At 44.2% G+C, this 13,795-nt stretch overlaps 1 protein-coding gene across 2 annotated transcripts in view; it reads right to left on the bottom strand.

Moving 5' to 3' along the window:
• The window catches only part of SPON1 (spondin 1), a 238,994-nt gene that overhangs the window by 34,711 nt on the left and 190,488 nt on the right, over positions 1-13,795 (bottom strand). For both annotated transcript variants that reach the window (XM_072118630.1, XM_072118631.1), the window contains exon 8: positions 1,792-1,993. In XM_072118630.1, the coding sequence (XP_071974731.1) occupies positions 1,792-1,993 (202 nt within the window). The remainder of the gene's footprint in view (positions 1-1,791; positions 1,994-13,795) is intronic.

Here is a 13,795-nt window from a genome sequence, read left to right as displayed (position 1 = left end):
GCGGAGTCTAAGTGGTACGCTGTTTTCACAAGAGCCCGCCACAAAGCGAGCTGGACTTGCCGCGGCGTGTGTGGCACCACCAGGTTGCTCCACAGGCATGACTTTGTCCATGGTGGTGGCCAAGGCATGACTTTGAATTGTGAGGCAGAGACGGAGTCAGGAACAAGCAGGAGGTCAGGACAGGCAGCATGGGATCAGAGTCGGGGACGTAGCGGAAGGTCAGAACAAGCAGCAGAGGAGCAAAGCCTTCTGTGCAGGATGGAAATGAAATCAGGAAATTGAAGAAAGAGAGACCAACCAGCCTGTCGTGGATTGAGACGCTGGCCAGTCTGGAGGTACAGGAGGTTTTTGTGACCAGTACAGATACTGACTAGATGACAAGCACTCTCCAGAAGATGACGACCTTCTTCCAAAGCAAGTTCAATGGGCAGAAGCTCACGATCACTAATAGAACGGAAATCGAGGTCACAACGGGAAATCGTTATAAACGCACATGACATAGGGAACAAGCTTTTTCTAAGGCATGATGCTCAAAGATACGGCAAGGGACACAGGAAGGGGCTGGCAATTTATCAGGGCAGGCAGCCGGCCAGCGCCAATTATCGGTGTGCTGGCCCTTTAAATCATATCGAGCCTGCGCAAGTACACTAGGAGGGCCGGAGTGCGGGGACCGCCGCTGGAGCCAGGGAAGGTGAGTGAGGTTGCAGACTGGCTCCAGGGGTACAGGGAGGCACCCGTGACAATGAGTAGACCTTTCTTCACTGCGGATGCTCTGAATATCTGCCACATGCCCAGTGATGCGAGGTGTACTGACCTTGACCTCGGAACCCCAGGGGGACATGTACAATGTTCATAGTCAAGTTAAGGTTAGTACACCAAGCAACACTGTCAGTGCTCTAAACATCCGGCACATACACAGTGATGCAAGGTGTACTAATCTTGACTTCACTAAGCAAAGTGCACATGCTCCTGCCCCGGGTCGAAGTGGGCCCAAGTTCCCGGTCTCCATATTTTCCACCTGAAATTTTTTAGAACTTTTCTAGCCACTGACGTGTAAGGTAAAAAAGTTTGAATAGTAAAGCTGTGGTTTATTTAACCAAAGTGCTTATGCAACAAGGGTCCAAACTAAACTCATTCACTGGACCCGCCTCCTTTAACACTCAAATTATCGGGAACATGGCCAGCAACACAGTTAAGGTAAAAAGGTTTGGGACCCTAAATCAAAGCTGTATGATGGAAGTCTGGTGGTTTAGGGGCCCCAAAGCTACATACAGATTAAGCTAAACATTTCCTGCACCAATCCTGGTAAGTAGGCAGTATGTCGGTATATGGACTGAGGCTGGGGTGCAGCACTGACCTCTGCACCGTGAAGCTGGTCATGGAAATACTTTGACACAAAAAAGCAGTAGGCTCTATGTCTCTTTAGTGGCCAGAAGCTTTAATCACAACTACAGCTCCTGTTCTCTTTCAATGGGAACCATTGCTATAGCAAGGATTGTACTGGCCTTAGAGAGAACCACCAAGGCGAAGATGGGTCCAGCAGATGGCAATCCAATTTGGAAGCTACAAGGTTCTATTTTCTAGGGGATGATAAAGTCCTACACTGGCTGTAGCTATAGCTTCCAATCAAGTAGTATACTCCATTATCCTCTGCTAAGAAATATTTGATTATCTGCTGGATCATTTTATGGAAATTACTAGAACTCAAAACTTTCAGAATGAATCTTCACAGAAGCAAAACCAAAGATGGCATACAAAGCTGCAACTTTCTATATGTGACCTTAAAAATACCTCATAAGTGACTCCGCTGTCAGTGCCTGCGTCCCATGGGATTAGGTCCTGGATGACTCTCTGCACCCAGCCACACTCTTTCGTACAGAGATCCTCGGCCGAGAGTCCAACATTCCAGTCTGGGCTGGGACCCAACATGGCCAAGAAGGACATCAGATGTCGAGTCCTGTCCACAGAGAACTCAGCAGATGGAGCCGCTCTCCTGTTCAAAACAAAAACAAGAAAAAATTAGGCCAACAAATAGTGTTTTCTGATCAGAAATGTTCACATCTGGGTAGGTCGATGGCGGTGCACATGCCTGTAAAACTCCTTTACAGGGAACCTGTCGTCAGGTTTTGATCTATCAGCCTAATATCATGTTCTTATAGATCACAAAGCACAGAAAACAAACCTGTTTTTCCCCGCGGCACCTTTGAGTCTACAGGACAATCTGAACTATGGAGCCAACCTGTTCCGATCTTGAGCATTTGTGCAATGTTGCCAATAAGATTTCAGGGGCCCCGGAATGGCAAATATTGTGCCCACCCCTCACCCACACATGCGGGATTAAAGACGTGTTACCTCCCCTTCTTACTTCCTATATTGCTGCCCTCCTCTTCCTCAATTGGACCCCCCCTTCTTTACATTGAGCCATCCCTTACATTGTGGCCACCTCCTCCTCCGTTTATCGCAGCGTCCTACTTTACATGGAGCCCCCCTTACACTATGGCCCCACTGCTCCTCTATATATTGTGGTTCACCTGCTCTTTATATTATGCCCCCCCATATCTGTTGTATAATTCTCCTTGCTCCTCCGCCATGGCTCGGCACAGCACTGAAGCCAACAGTAAAGATGACGTGATATCATAACACTTGTCGGCCTCTGCTGCCTGAAGATACAGCAAATACACAATAATTATGTGGGGAGCAGATGGATTTCGGCATCATCGTTGAACTGAACTCTATCTGTGTTTGGAGGAAGAGCCAGAAATCCCAGATGGTTGGCAGGCATGACATTGATCAGGGAAGGTCCCCACCTCTGGTCGGGCCCATGCCCGGATTCCCAGTATTCGTCCTTATGTTGGCTCTACATGGTGGTCTAGCAACTTTAGTTCCAAGATCCATGAAACTCTATGGCTCAGGTGAAACAGTTTTGGTTCAGGTGTTGTAATCTATAAGAAGACTGCATTGGGTTCATAGGTCAACACTTGATAACGTGTTCCGTCGAAGCTGATGGGATGCAACCTAGATGTAGTCGCTATATCACAGAACTTAGGATGATAAGAATTTGGGTTAGACAAAGAAAAATATATAAATAAAAGAAAAATCTTAAGGTATGCAGCTAAACTTTAATTACACAGCGGGGAACAAACATTTATGAAGGCCAAGAAATAAATTAAAACGAGTCTCATTGGAGTGCGATGAATCTCTGGGACACGTCTTATGTAGGTTATTGTAGAACATTCTGTACCGGGGGAGGGGAGGCTGCCGTAACCCATCATTTGTCACCCATCCAATGGGAAGTGGATGTGATTAAACTCTCATTAGTGCTACAAAGTTGATAGACTTTGGTCCAAGTCCAGAAGAGCTTTTAGATGTCAAAATGATGATATCAAACAACCTAAAGTGTATTCATATTACACCACTTAAAGGGCTTCTAAAAAAACCCCTGATGATAGATGTTGTATCCCTAGCATAGATCCGTAATATAAGATGGAAGAGTCCAACAACCAGAACACTTTGCACACAGAGGGGGTCATTTACTAAGGCCCCAAATCACTCTTTTTTGTCGGGTTTCCCAAAAAGAACCGGTTTGCACTGAATTGCCCCGGGTTTTTGGCGCACACGATCGGTTTGTGGCGCATCTGCGCTGGCATGCATGCGACGGAAACCAGGGGCGTGGCCGTTGGAAAATCCAATGGATTCGGAAAAAACACCGTATTAAAAAAAAAAAAATGTGTCGCTTGAAACGCGCTTACCTGCACCCAGCAACGGATGGTGAACTCTTGTGAACTCCAACGGACTTCAGCGCAGCAGCGACACCTGGTGGACATCGGGCGCACTACCATAGTGAATCGCCGGAAGACCCGAATCCTCGACGGAGAACGTGCCGCTGGATCGCGACAGGACCAGGTAATTAAATGTGCCCCAGAGAATGGAACAGAAAGCAGACAGCACCGTTCTATGTGTAGTGGTCACATCATATTACTGCACACCCTGGTCATGTGAATGTAAGCTAAACTGCAGTGACTCTATTCAGCCACTACACAAAGAGCATCGCTGTCTGATTCCTGCTCCATTTTCTAGCCAAACTGAAAAAAGTTTTCAGAATAAATCCCTTTTAACACAAATTAAAGGGGTTTCTGACCCTATGCTCACATAGAATTTTGATTATGATGATCACACACTATATGCACAGGAGACCCCACTATCGTCCCTGTATAATGTCAGCACCAGGAAACTACTTCTACTTCACATAACGCTTTGGCTCTATGTTGTAAAAATACATGGGGAGGACTCCCGATATAGGCATACAATGGGGGACTAAGACATATCCCACTGTATACACAAAAATTAGGATAAGTTGTCTTGATCCTCTCCCTTAAAAGCGAGCACAGCCAATCACTGGCTGCTACCGATGTTCAGGGTATTTCCTCGAGTTATGTGACTGTCAGTAGTGGATTATAATAAGGGTGGTTTGGGAGGTAGCCTTGTACATATGTTCCTGCTCTCAATAAATATTTACACAAGAGTCATTTCAGGTCCTCCAAAGGTCCTGAAACCGTAGGTTGAAAGCAGCAGAAGGGACGCATCCTCCATTCCCCAAGAAGCTGATTCTAGCACTATATTTAGGAAATTATTCCAGACTTGTTCATAAAGTCCAGTGCCCATGGCAGTCTTAATGAGACTGGAAAACATGGAGAAGGACAAAGACTAAGCATATTCAGTGGAGCCTGGGGGTGGATACAATATGTTGCATCCGCCCCCCATAGGCTCCTATGGCCTCTGCTGAGTATATATGTCGCTCAGCATGAGTAAGCAGGATGGAAAGACATGGGGGCACATTTACTTACCCTGTCCTGTCTCGATCCCCAAGGTGCGTTGTCCGACGAGGATGAAGTCCGGCGCGATTCACTAAGATTGTGCGTCCGATATCCTGCATGTGTCGCTTCCCCGCTCAGGTCCGACAGAGTTCACCGTCTTCTTCGTGGTGCATGTAAGTGTGTGTCGTGCGACACAATTTGAAAAGTCCGAATCAGACGGAGATGTGAATTTAGCCTCACATATACAGGACACGTTGCTGCGATTTCCCAGTTCTGGCAGGAAGCGGTGATCTATGGAAACGATGACAGCTGGGTCTCCATTGGATAGATCCCTATATAGGTAGTTACCTGGAGTTACGTATAAGATGGATTCTTTAGGTTTGTGCTTTAGGTGAATTTGTATGCAAGTCGGAACTGGTTTATTTTATAATATTAATTAAAAAAAAAAAATTTGTCCCTGTGACAATTAGATTTTCAAAATTTTTTCGCTGTAATTGGACCAAGGATTATCAATAAAGCTTCATCACAGACACCTTACAGCTGATCATTGCAGCCGGGGACTATAGTAACATCCAGAGAGCTTCACCAGAGGTCACAGGGGGCAGAGGGGTCCGTCTGTAACTAGGGGTTATCTGTAAGTTGGGGACCATCTGTACAGGTGATCGATGAGGGACCCCCCCCCCCAGCAGATACTAATAACTTATCCTTTGTATCATCACCTTGGCTAAAAAATCCCTTTTATGCGAATTATACCCCTCCGAAAATTAAGTTTTGTCTGGATAGAAAAATTCATCAAATTATAAATTTTTAACTGGAATTAAGTGTTAAAAATCTTCCCAATGAATCCCGAGGAGAATTCATGCGGCTATTACTGTAGGCGGCAGGACCTCGCCTCATCATCCGCAGCGCCGGATCGATACGATTGTGCTCGGCCTCGGTGATGAGAATATCTGGAGCCGATAAAGACAAGAGTCCCTCGTAACAAATAATTACCTTTTACAAAACGTACCCGATTCTTCCGTGCCGGGGCAATTAATCCTGACTCTAATCTTCTGACTCCTAAACCACAGAGACCATAACCCTCGCCCCGAGGTAACGTATTACATATGCATGCGCCATGGTCTGAGCGGCCGGACGGCACCACTCGCTTATAAACTATTTATTCCGGAATAGGTCTTCATTTTCTGAGGTTTGTTTCAGTTCACATCTATCCCCCGGGCTGTGCTGCACGTTACCAGACAAAGTGATACAATCCTTCAGAGAATTAAAGGGGAAGTCTTAGTGCTCCACTTATATTTTAATGCAAATTTTTGGGTCAGTGGGTCAGGCTCTTTCAAATAAATTCATTTCATTTACATCAAACATACCGTGTTCACTCTGTCTCCAGTAGGTTATAGAGCAGGAGGTGCTGACCAGATTGTACATAGTGTCCTATCTGCAGGCAGCATGTTATAGAGCAGGAGGTGCTGACCAGATTGTACATAGTGTCCTATCTGCAGGCAGCATGTTATAGAGCAGGGGGAGATGAGCAGATTGTACATAGTGTCCTATCTGCAGGCAGCATGTTATAGAGCAGGTGGAGCTGAGCAGATTGTACATAGTGTCCTATCTGCAGGCAGCATGTTATAGAGCAGGAGGAGCTGAGCAGATTGTACATAGTGTCCTATCTGCAGGCAGCATGTTATAGAGCAGGAGGAGCTGAACAGATTGTACATAGTGTCCTATTTGCAGACAGCATAATATAGAGCAGGAGGATTTTAGTAGATTGTATATAGTGTCCTATCTGCAGGCAGCATGTTATAGAGCAGGAGGAGCTGAGCAGATTGTACATAGTGTCCTATCTGCAGGCAGCATGTTATAGAGCAGGAGGAGCTGAGCAGATTGTACATAGTGTCCTATCTGCAGGCAGCATGCTATAGAGCAGGAGAAGCTGAGCAGATTGTACATAGTGTCCTAACTGCAGGCAGCGTGTTAAAGAGCAGGAGGAGCTGAGTAAATTGTACATAGTGTCCTATCTGCAGGCAGCATGTTATAGAGCAGAAGGAGCTGAGCAGATTGTACATAGTGTCCTATCTGCAGGCAGCATATTATAGAGCAGGGGGAGCTGAGCGGATTGTACACAGTGTCCTATCTGCAGGCAGCAAGTTATAAAGCAGGAGGAGCTGAGCAGATTGTACATAGTGTCCTATCTGCAGGCAGCATGTTATAGAGCAGGAGGAGCTGAGCAGATTGTACATAGAGTCCTATCTGCAGACAGCATGTTATAGAGCAGGAGGAGCTGAACAGATTGTACAAAGCTAGCAGAGGACAGATACAGATATCGATTGAACACCAGCATTACATTTGATATGTTTCAATATTTTAATATACCCCTATATTCTTGGAGACTGAATTTATCAATACAATGTGAAAAAAGCTATGAGTGGACACATCCGTAGTTCCAGTCATATAATGAATAATTTTATGCTGTGTGAAGACACTGAACCAGCAAGGGCTGCAGAAAGTTGCGAAATAAGATGTAACTCTAAACTAGCGTCTTTGTAAATCCATGTAATGTGGAAGCCAGGCCTCTAGTGGTCAGCAGATGTGTTGTCAGGGCTGATGTAATAAGTGAGGGCGTAGTTGTCAGGACTCGTTATTAGCTGCCGCACCACCACAGGAGATGTCATCTGCATATGTTCCAGCAATGAAAACATGTCTGTGGCTTCATCAGAATTAATTAGAAGATATTCATCTTTGTTATAAGTGCTGCTCCATCTGTCAGACACTTGATATCTCCGAAAGTCAGGGAGTATATTACAGCAGTGAGTGCGCCAGAGGCTTCCCTTGAAGTGCCCAATTAAAATCAGGAATTTTGGGCAAAACATTAACAGCATTGAATGTTTTGGGTCTCATTAAATTTTTTACAAATTTTCTAATGTTACCTCATTATTTTCTGCTAACTAGCAGCATGAGAAAGGGTGTCGTGTTGTGTTCAGGATTGACTTGTCCTAGATTTAAAGGGGTTGTATGAAGTTTTATATTAAGCCCCTATCCAAATGCATCAGCAGTAGAAGTTTTGGGGCTTTTGACAAGCTGTAAGTAGATCCTTAAGTTTCATTGAGGACAATAGTGAGCTGACTCCAATGAGACCTCCAAAAATGTTAAATTCAACTAATATTGAGTAGATCATGTAGTCCCCTGTTCTGCGGATTGAGAGGGGTCTCCACAGTTGGACTTCCGTGATGACTCGGTTTGTGGGTCATTACCACTTCTACCCCAGTTAGTTTGAGAGAGGCTTGCCAGTTCTCCTATGCAAACCACAAGCATGCTGTAATTTTGGGATCACCTCAGGAGTTAATGCCCAGGTGCTATCTTTGTATTGCCCTGGTGCTATCATTGTATTATCTGGTTTAATGGTTGCCCCTCCTGTCCTTAGAGGGTATTGCTTTATATTTTGCCTGTATTTGTTCATTAAAATGTGTAATGTATTATAATGTAGTTATTTAGTTTATTTAGTTATGTGTTGCAATGTTAAGTCACCTGGTGAGATGCAGGCTGTCCAATTGGCTGATTCCCCAGAACATTCCAGAAGCAGAGTTGTAAATGTGATAAAAGAGGCTCTGTCCTGAGGTTCTGGGTTGTCTCTAGACTGAGAAGTAGAGGAGGCCCTGATAGGTATAGAAGAGGTCTTCACTGGGAGTGTCCTACTGTGATCCCACATCTAGGCAGGAACCAGCCAACCACTGAACTCTTGGTCTACCATTGTCTCCTATACACTATTGGTCCCCGTTGGGGAATGTTGCACTTCCCACTATTATACATTTCTCTTTAAACTGATTGCTATGGGTCCAATCACTACTAATTTGCAGGAGGTTAGTGATTTACTCTGCCTCTCTACAACAGTTTTATAAAGAGTTACCTCCTCAACCACCACCCCATGCATACAGGTTCGGACAATCACTGATCCCCAGAGGTGTAACTTGAAACTGCTGGACTTCAATACAAAATCTGTACTAGGTCTGCCAAATAACACTTCATATGGGGTAAACACAACTAATGCGCCTGTGGAGACAAGTAAGGGTTGCTAAAATGAAAAGCCCTATTTAAAGGGACTGTCCAACACTGTAACAGGGTAACAATGGCGTAAAAGACCAGAATGGTCATCCTACCACTCCCCTGGTGGCTTTTCTTCTGTCTTTGTTCTTCTCATTGAAGATATGGCCTCACATTGGACCAACCACCGCAGTCCACCACTTGCTGTGCCTGTTATCTCCATGATGAACCCTGCCGAACACCGGTCTGATTTCTTGTTAAGCTATTATGTTATCTCCATGATGACACCATTTGACCAATCATAAATAAAGTTGGAAAAAAAGAGACCACCAGTGGTCATGGGAAACATCAGTATGGAAGATTCTGGGTAAGTTGGGTATTATTCTTTTTTGTTATCTTACACAAAAGTTACACAAATATCATGGATAGGTTTTCCATTGGATTGGCTTGCATGTCTACTATACAACCGATGGACCTCTATTTTAGGCAATTGAGTTGGCCTTAGAGAACCTTCATAGTACCTCCTACAACTTGGAGCGACTTAGAAAATAGTGCCCATTAATGACTTCCTAATCGAAGACCTGATTGGAGATGGCTGCCTACTGAATTCCCCGGAGCCAGGGATTCCCTAAGCTCCACATATGGGGCACATTTACTAAGGGTCCGTGGACCACATTTCCGTCGGGTTTCCCGACTATTTACGTTTTGCACCGCATTTAACAGGGGTTTTGGCGCACGTGATCGGATTTTTGCGCAATCGTGCCGACTTTCATGCAACACAAATTGGGGGTCGTGGCCGTCAGACAACCGGACTGATTCGGACTAAGCGCGGGATTAAAATTCAAATTGTGTCGCAAGACAATGCACTCACATAAACCGGGAAGAAGAAGGTGAACTCCGGCGGACCAGAGCAGGGAAGCGACACATGCAGGAACTTGGGCACACAATCTTGTTGAATCGCGGCAGACCTCGTTGGACAACGCACCTCAGGGATCGTGCAGGGACCGGATAAGTAAATGTGCCCCATGAAGTTCTGTTGGTGATCCTAACCTACCACATTTTAATAACTTATCCTATAGACAGGCCTTTAATGTGTTCAGTTAAAAAAAAATCTCTTTAAACCGATCCTGAGATTTCACTTGCACGGTTCTGTTTTATCTTTTAGTAACTTTTATTAAAAAAACTCCATTTTAACATATGCCAGATATGGATTTCCAGATCTAAAGTAATGAATAAAGCAAGCGATGAAGACATCAAATTGCTGACAAGTTCCCAGAACATATTTCTAACTTCTCTCGCCTCAGATGTTACATTCCGCCGCCTTCTTTTTTTTTTTTTTTTGCTGATCCAGGGGGTAAAAATGTTCAATTTTCGACAACATCAAAAGACAGTTTCAGCTCTGGATCCATCTCAGCTGTCTGTTACCTGATAAGGGCAGTAGCGGAAAACCTTGGAACGCAGATCTGTTGCCATGGAAACAAAAAAATGTCTATCTATCATTTTATAAAACGAAATAAACAGAAAAAAACACACATAGACTCTCTTGGGTGGTTGAGTGTTATAACTTGTATAAAGTGATGAAAACGAGAGTAATATGAGATAAAAACATCATAAATCAAATCAAAATGAATTAATAAAATCACTGACGACGAGTTAAATAGTGATGCAGAGGGCGAGACGATCAGACGGAGGCCACAGCTGCCAGTTATGGTTGGCAGCCGGCATTGGATACTGGACAGGGATTTGTTTTGATGCCAATGTAAATTCAGTTTTATTTTGTCTCTGATAATTACCAATGTTATTACTGATTTGGTTAGATTTACCCGGGAATGTAGACAAATTACATTATGGGATTCTAAATTGTATTAAAGGGAACTTGTCATTAAAATGAGCATCCAGTCAAAGCAGAATTATGAGGTGCCAACAGAAGCTGTCGAGACATCTTTGAAATGGTACCATGGTCATATACATGCATGAAGATCTGTGGGTGGTGTCATATTTGTGTGTGGGCTCTGTATCAGTATACTCTGTTACGATACTTCTTTGTCAGTCCTTGTCCTGTCCCCACCCCCAGGTGTTGCTCAACTGGTCCAAGTCCTGAATAACCCCTCAACCACCTCCTTAGATGATTTTTGGCCCAGTCCAAGCCCTGCTGTATGCCCTCAACCAACTTCCCAGATGTTACTTAGACAGCATCCTATCCACCGCCCAGAACTTAGCCCAAGTTCTGAACAACCCCTGAACCACCCATCAGGTGCAGAACGTTGGTAAAGTCCACGTTCTGTTGGTTGTCCCTCAACTCACATGCTTTTTAGAGAGCATCCCCTCCCAGATATTTCATTTTCAGTAACAGTCCTGTACTGAACTCACCACATTCTCCATCTTAGTCAGTCCTGACCATTCCCCCAACACCAAGATATTCTTTGTTCTGTCCCAAAAACCCTGAAGAAATTCTTGTTAGACTGTTCCTTTCTGAGCACTAAAGGAATCCTAAAATAGGACTCCATGGGGCTCATTTACTAAAGGTCCGTCGGACGCATTTTTCGTCGGGTTTCCCGATGATTTCCATTCCGGCTTGCACGGTGATGGATTCGGACAAACCGTAGAACTTAAAAAAGGAATTGTGTTGCAAGATCAGCACTTACAAGCACCGGGAAGAAGGTGAACTCCGGCGGACCTCAGCGCGGAAGCAACGGATACAGGAACTCAGGCGCACGACCTTAGGGAATCGGGGCAGACCCGAAACCTCGTCGGACAACGCACCGCGGGATCCCGACAGGACCGGGTAAGTAAATGTGCCCCCATATGTTTAGCAGGACAACAAAGTTTGGAGATTACTCAGCAGGGGTGTAACTTGAGGGGGTGCAGAGGTTGCGGTTGCACCCAGGCCCAAGAGGGCGTCACTTTTCCATATAAGAAGACTTTTACTATAAACCATACATTATACACAGACTTTGCACTGGGGCCCATCAGCTTTTAGTTACGCCACTGTTACTCGGGTCTATTTCTTAGGGGCTGATTTTTAGTTGTCATGCCCAAAGAACCCCATTATGATACTGCTTATGTCCAACTCATTCTATGACTCATACAAATTGTCCTAACAAGGTCCAACACAAGGCCAACTAATTTAAAAGTATTTGGATAAATTACATATTTACATATTACAATTTCATATCATGTATTATTACTTCCTATTGCTGATTATACATTGGGAGGCACTGGTCTATTATAGAGGGCAGGGTGTTCTGCAGGAGCATTTGGTGGGTCCATGGTTCCTCAGTCCCATACTGTCCTTAGTGGAAGATCTGCCCCATTTCCCTGGATTCCCTTTCATAAGTCAGTTCTGTCCACTCCCTTTCATGCTTCGATGACAATGTTCCTGTCCCACTGTTCCCCTTCCCTCACAACTTTCCAATCGGTGGACTAGCTCAGCATCAATTTACACACCCTAAATCTCCTAAAAAAACATCATGTTGCAGGGGATGAAACAGCAGGTGGTATACCTGAATGCAGAAGTTCCCCTCTGTGATTTCGAAAAGTAATGTGGAGGGTGAAAACAAATTTAAAATTAGCACTACCCCAACTCAATGGGCTGCTCTCCTAGATGACAGTTATCGAGACTCCCTCTTTTGGAACTAGTTGGGGTCTCAGAAACCTAACACATAGATTAGACCATGATTAACTATGCTGTACACTTGGGATAAGTTTATTTGTGGTGCAATATCTATAAGCTGCTGTAAGGGCTGAGTTGGGAAGACACATGGGGGGGCAAAGGTGACCGGGATTCCAGTCGGAGAAGGTTGACTATTCTCTCATAGTTTTGAAAGTGGTGTAGGCTTGGAAGTAGACGGAGCCTATTTCATTTAATGAGAAAAAGTCAGATGAACAAAAAGGGGTCGTAATCGTGGTGTGAACAGAGTCTTATTGTCTTATTGTTTACATCCTTGCTTCCTAACATACAGAAATTTTAATTTCCTTTTCTCTAAGTGACTTTTTGAAAGCCAAAATGGCTCCTCTCCTGCCGCGTTCACATCTTCACATTTCAGATGGATTTAATTAAATCTCAATACTCTGTGAATCACCACTGAGCCGATAGAGAAAGGTTGAAGTCGGAAGAAAGTCTTTCTCTCGCAATCTCCAAACACCACCCGCAGCACCGGCATTGCCTAGATCAGACTATATCTCCAAACAACACCCGCGGCATTACATCTTCTTGTTTTTGAGGGTCCTTTTTTCCTCGGATGGTTTGATCTATAGAAAAGGAGATCTGAAAATACCTTCTATGCTTCTTTTTATTTGCCTTCCAGTTCTTAGATGAATAGCCGAGGCCTAATTAATCGAGCAAAACAACAATTTGCCATCTAATTTGTCCTTTCATGATTAACGCTTTTATCAATTGGTTCTGCGGATAGAAAAACATTCATTGAGAAGCGAGGCGGCGCTGATTCTAACTAGGTCACTTTGGCTTCTTAATGAATCGTATGAGTGAAATGTTATTAACGTAAATTAACGACCTTTGCACTTATTAATAATGGGATTTTGTGAAAACGAAATCGGCCTGGACCAACTAATGGGAATTTAATGGCTATTTCTGTTTAAACTTTAAGTTTTGGAAGAACATAACAAAAAATTTCAGCAGTTTTTTACTTGTTTTTTTTTCAATGCTTTCCAACTGGAGGTCAGAAATGAAAGGGAAAGGTTCTTACAAAGAACCGGAGCTCGGCTCAACTGTTTCAGGAGGAACATTGAAGAGAAAAGTTTCCTTAGGAGACCACATCCTAACTAGAAGATTAGGAAGAGGGCCAAGAAGACCACAGACACGGGGGAAGACTGCAGGATTCGGAAGCAAGTGGTGGATTTCCTGAGGATATTTTGTAAATTAGTACCCAGAGATGAAGAGAATGTTGCATTTGAGCCACAAGGAAAGATGATGGTATGAAGGAAAT

Source organism: Engystomops pustulosus, chromosome 7, assembly GCF_040894005.1.
Source record: "Engystomops pustulosus chromosome 7, aEngPut4.maternal, whole genome shotgun sequence".
Lineage (NCBI taxonomy): Eukaryota > Metazoa > Chordata > Amphibia > Anura > Leptodactylidae > Engystomops > Engystomops pustulosus.
Note: the sequence above shows the minus strand (reverse complement) of the source record. Positions and strands in the feature narration are given on the sequence as shown.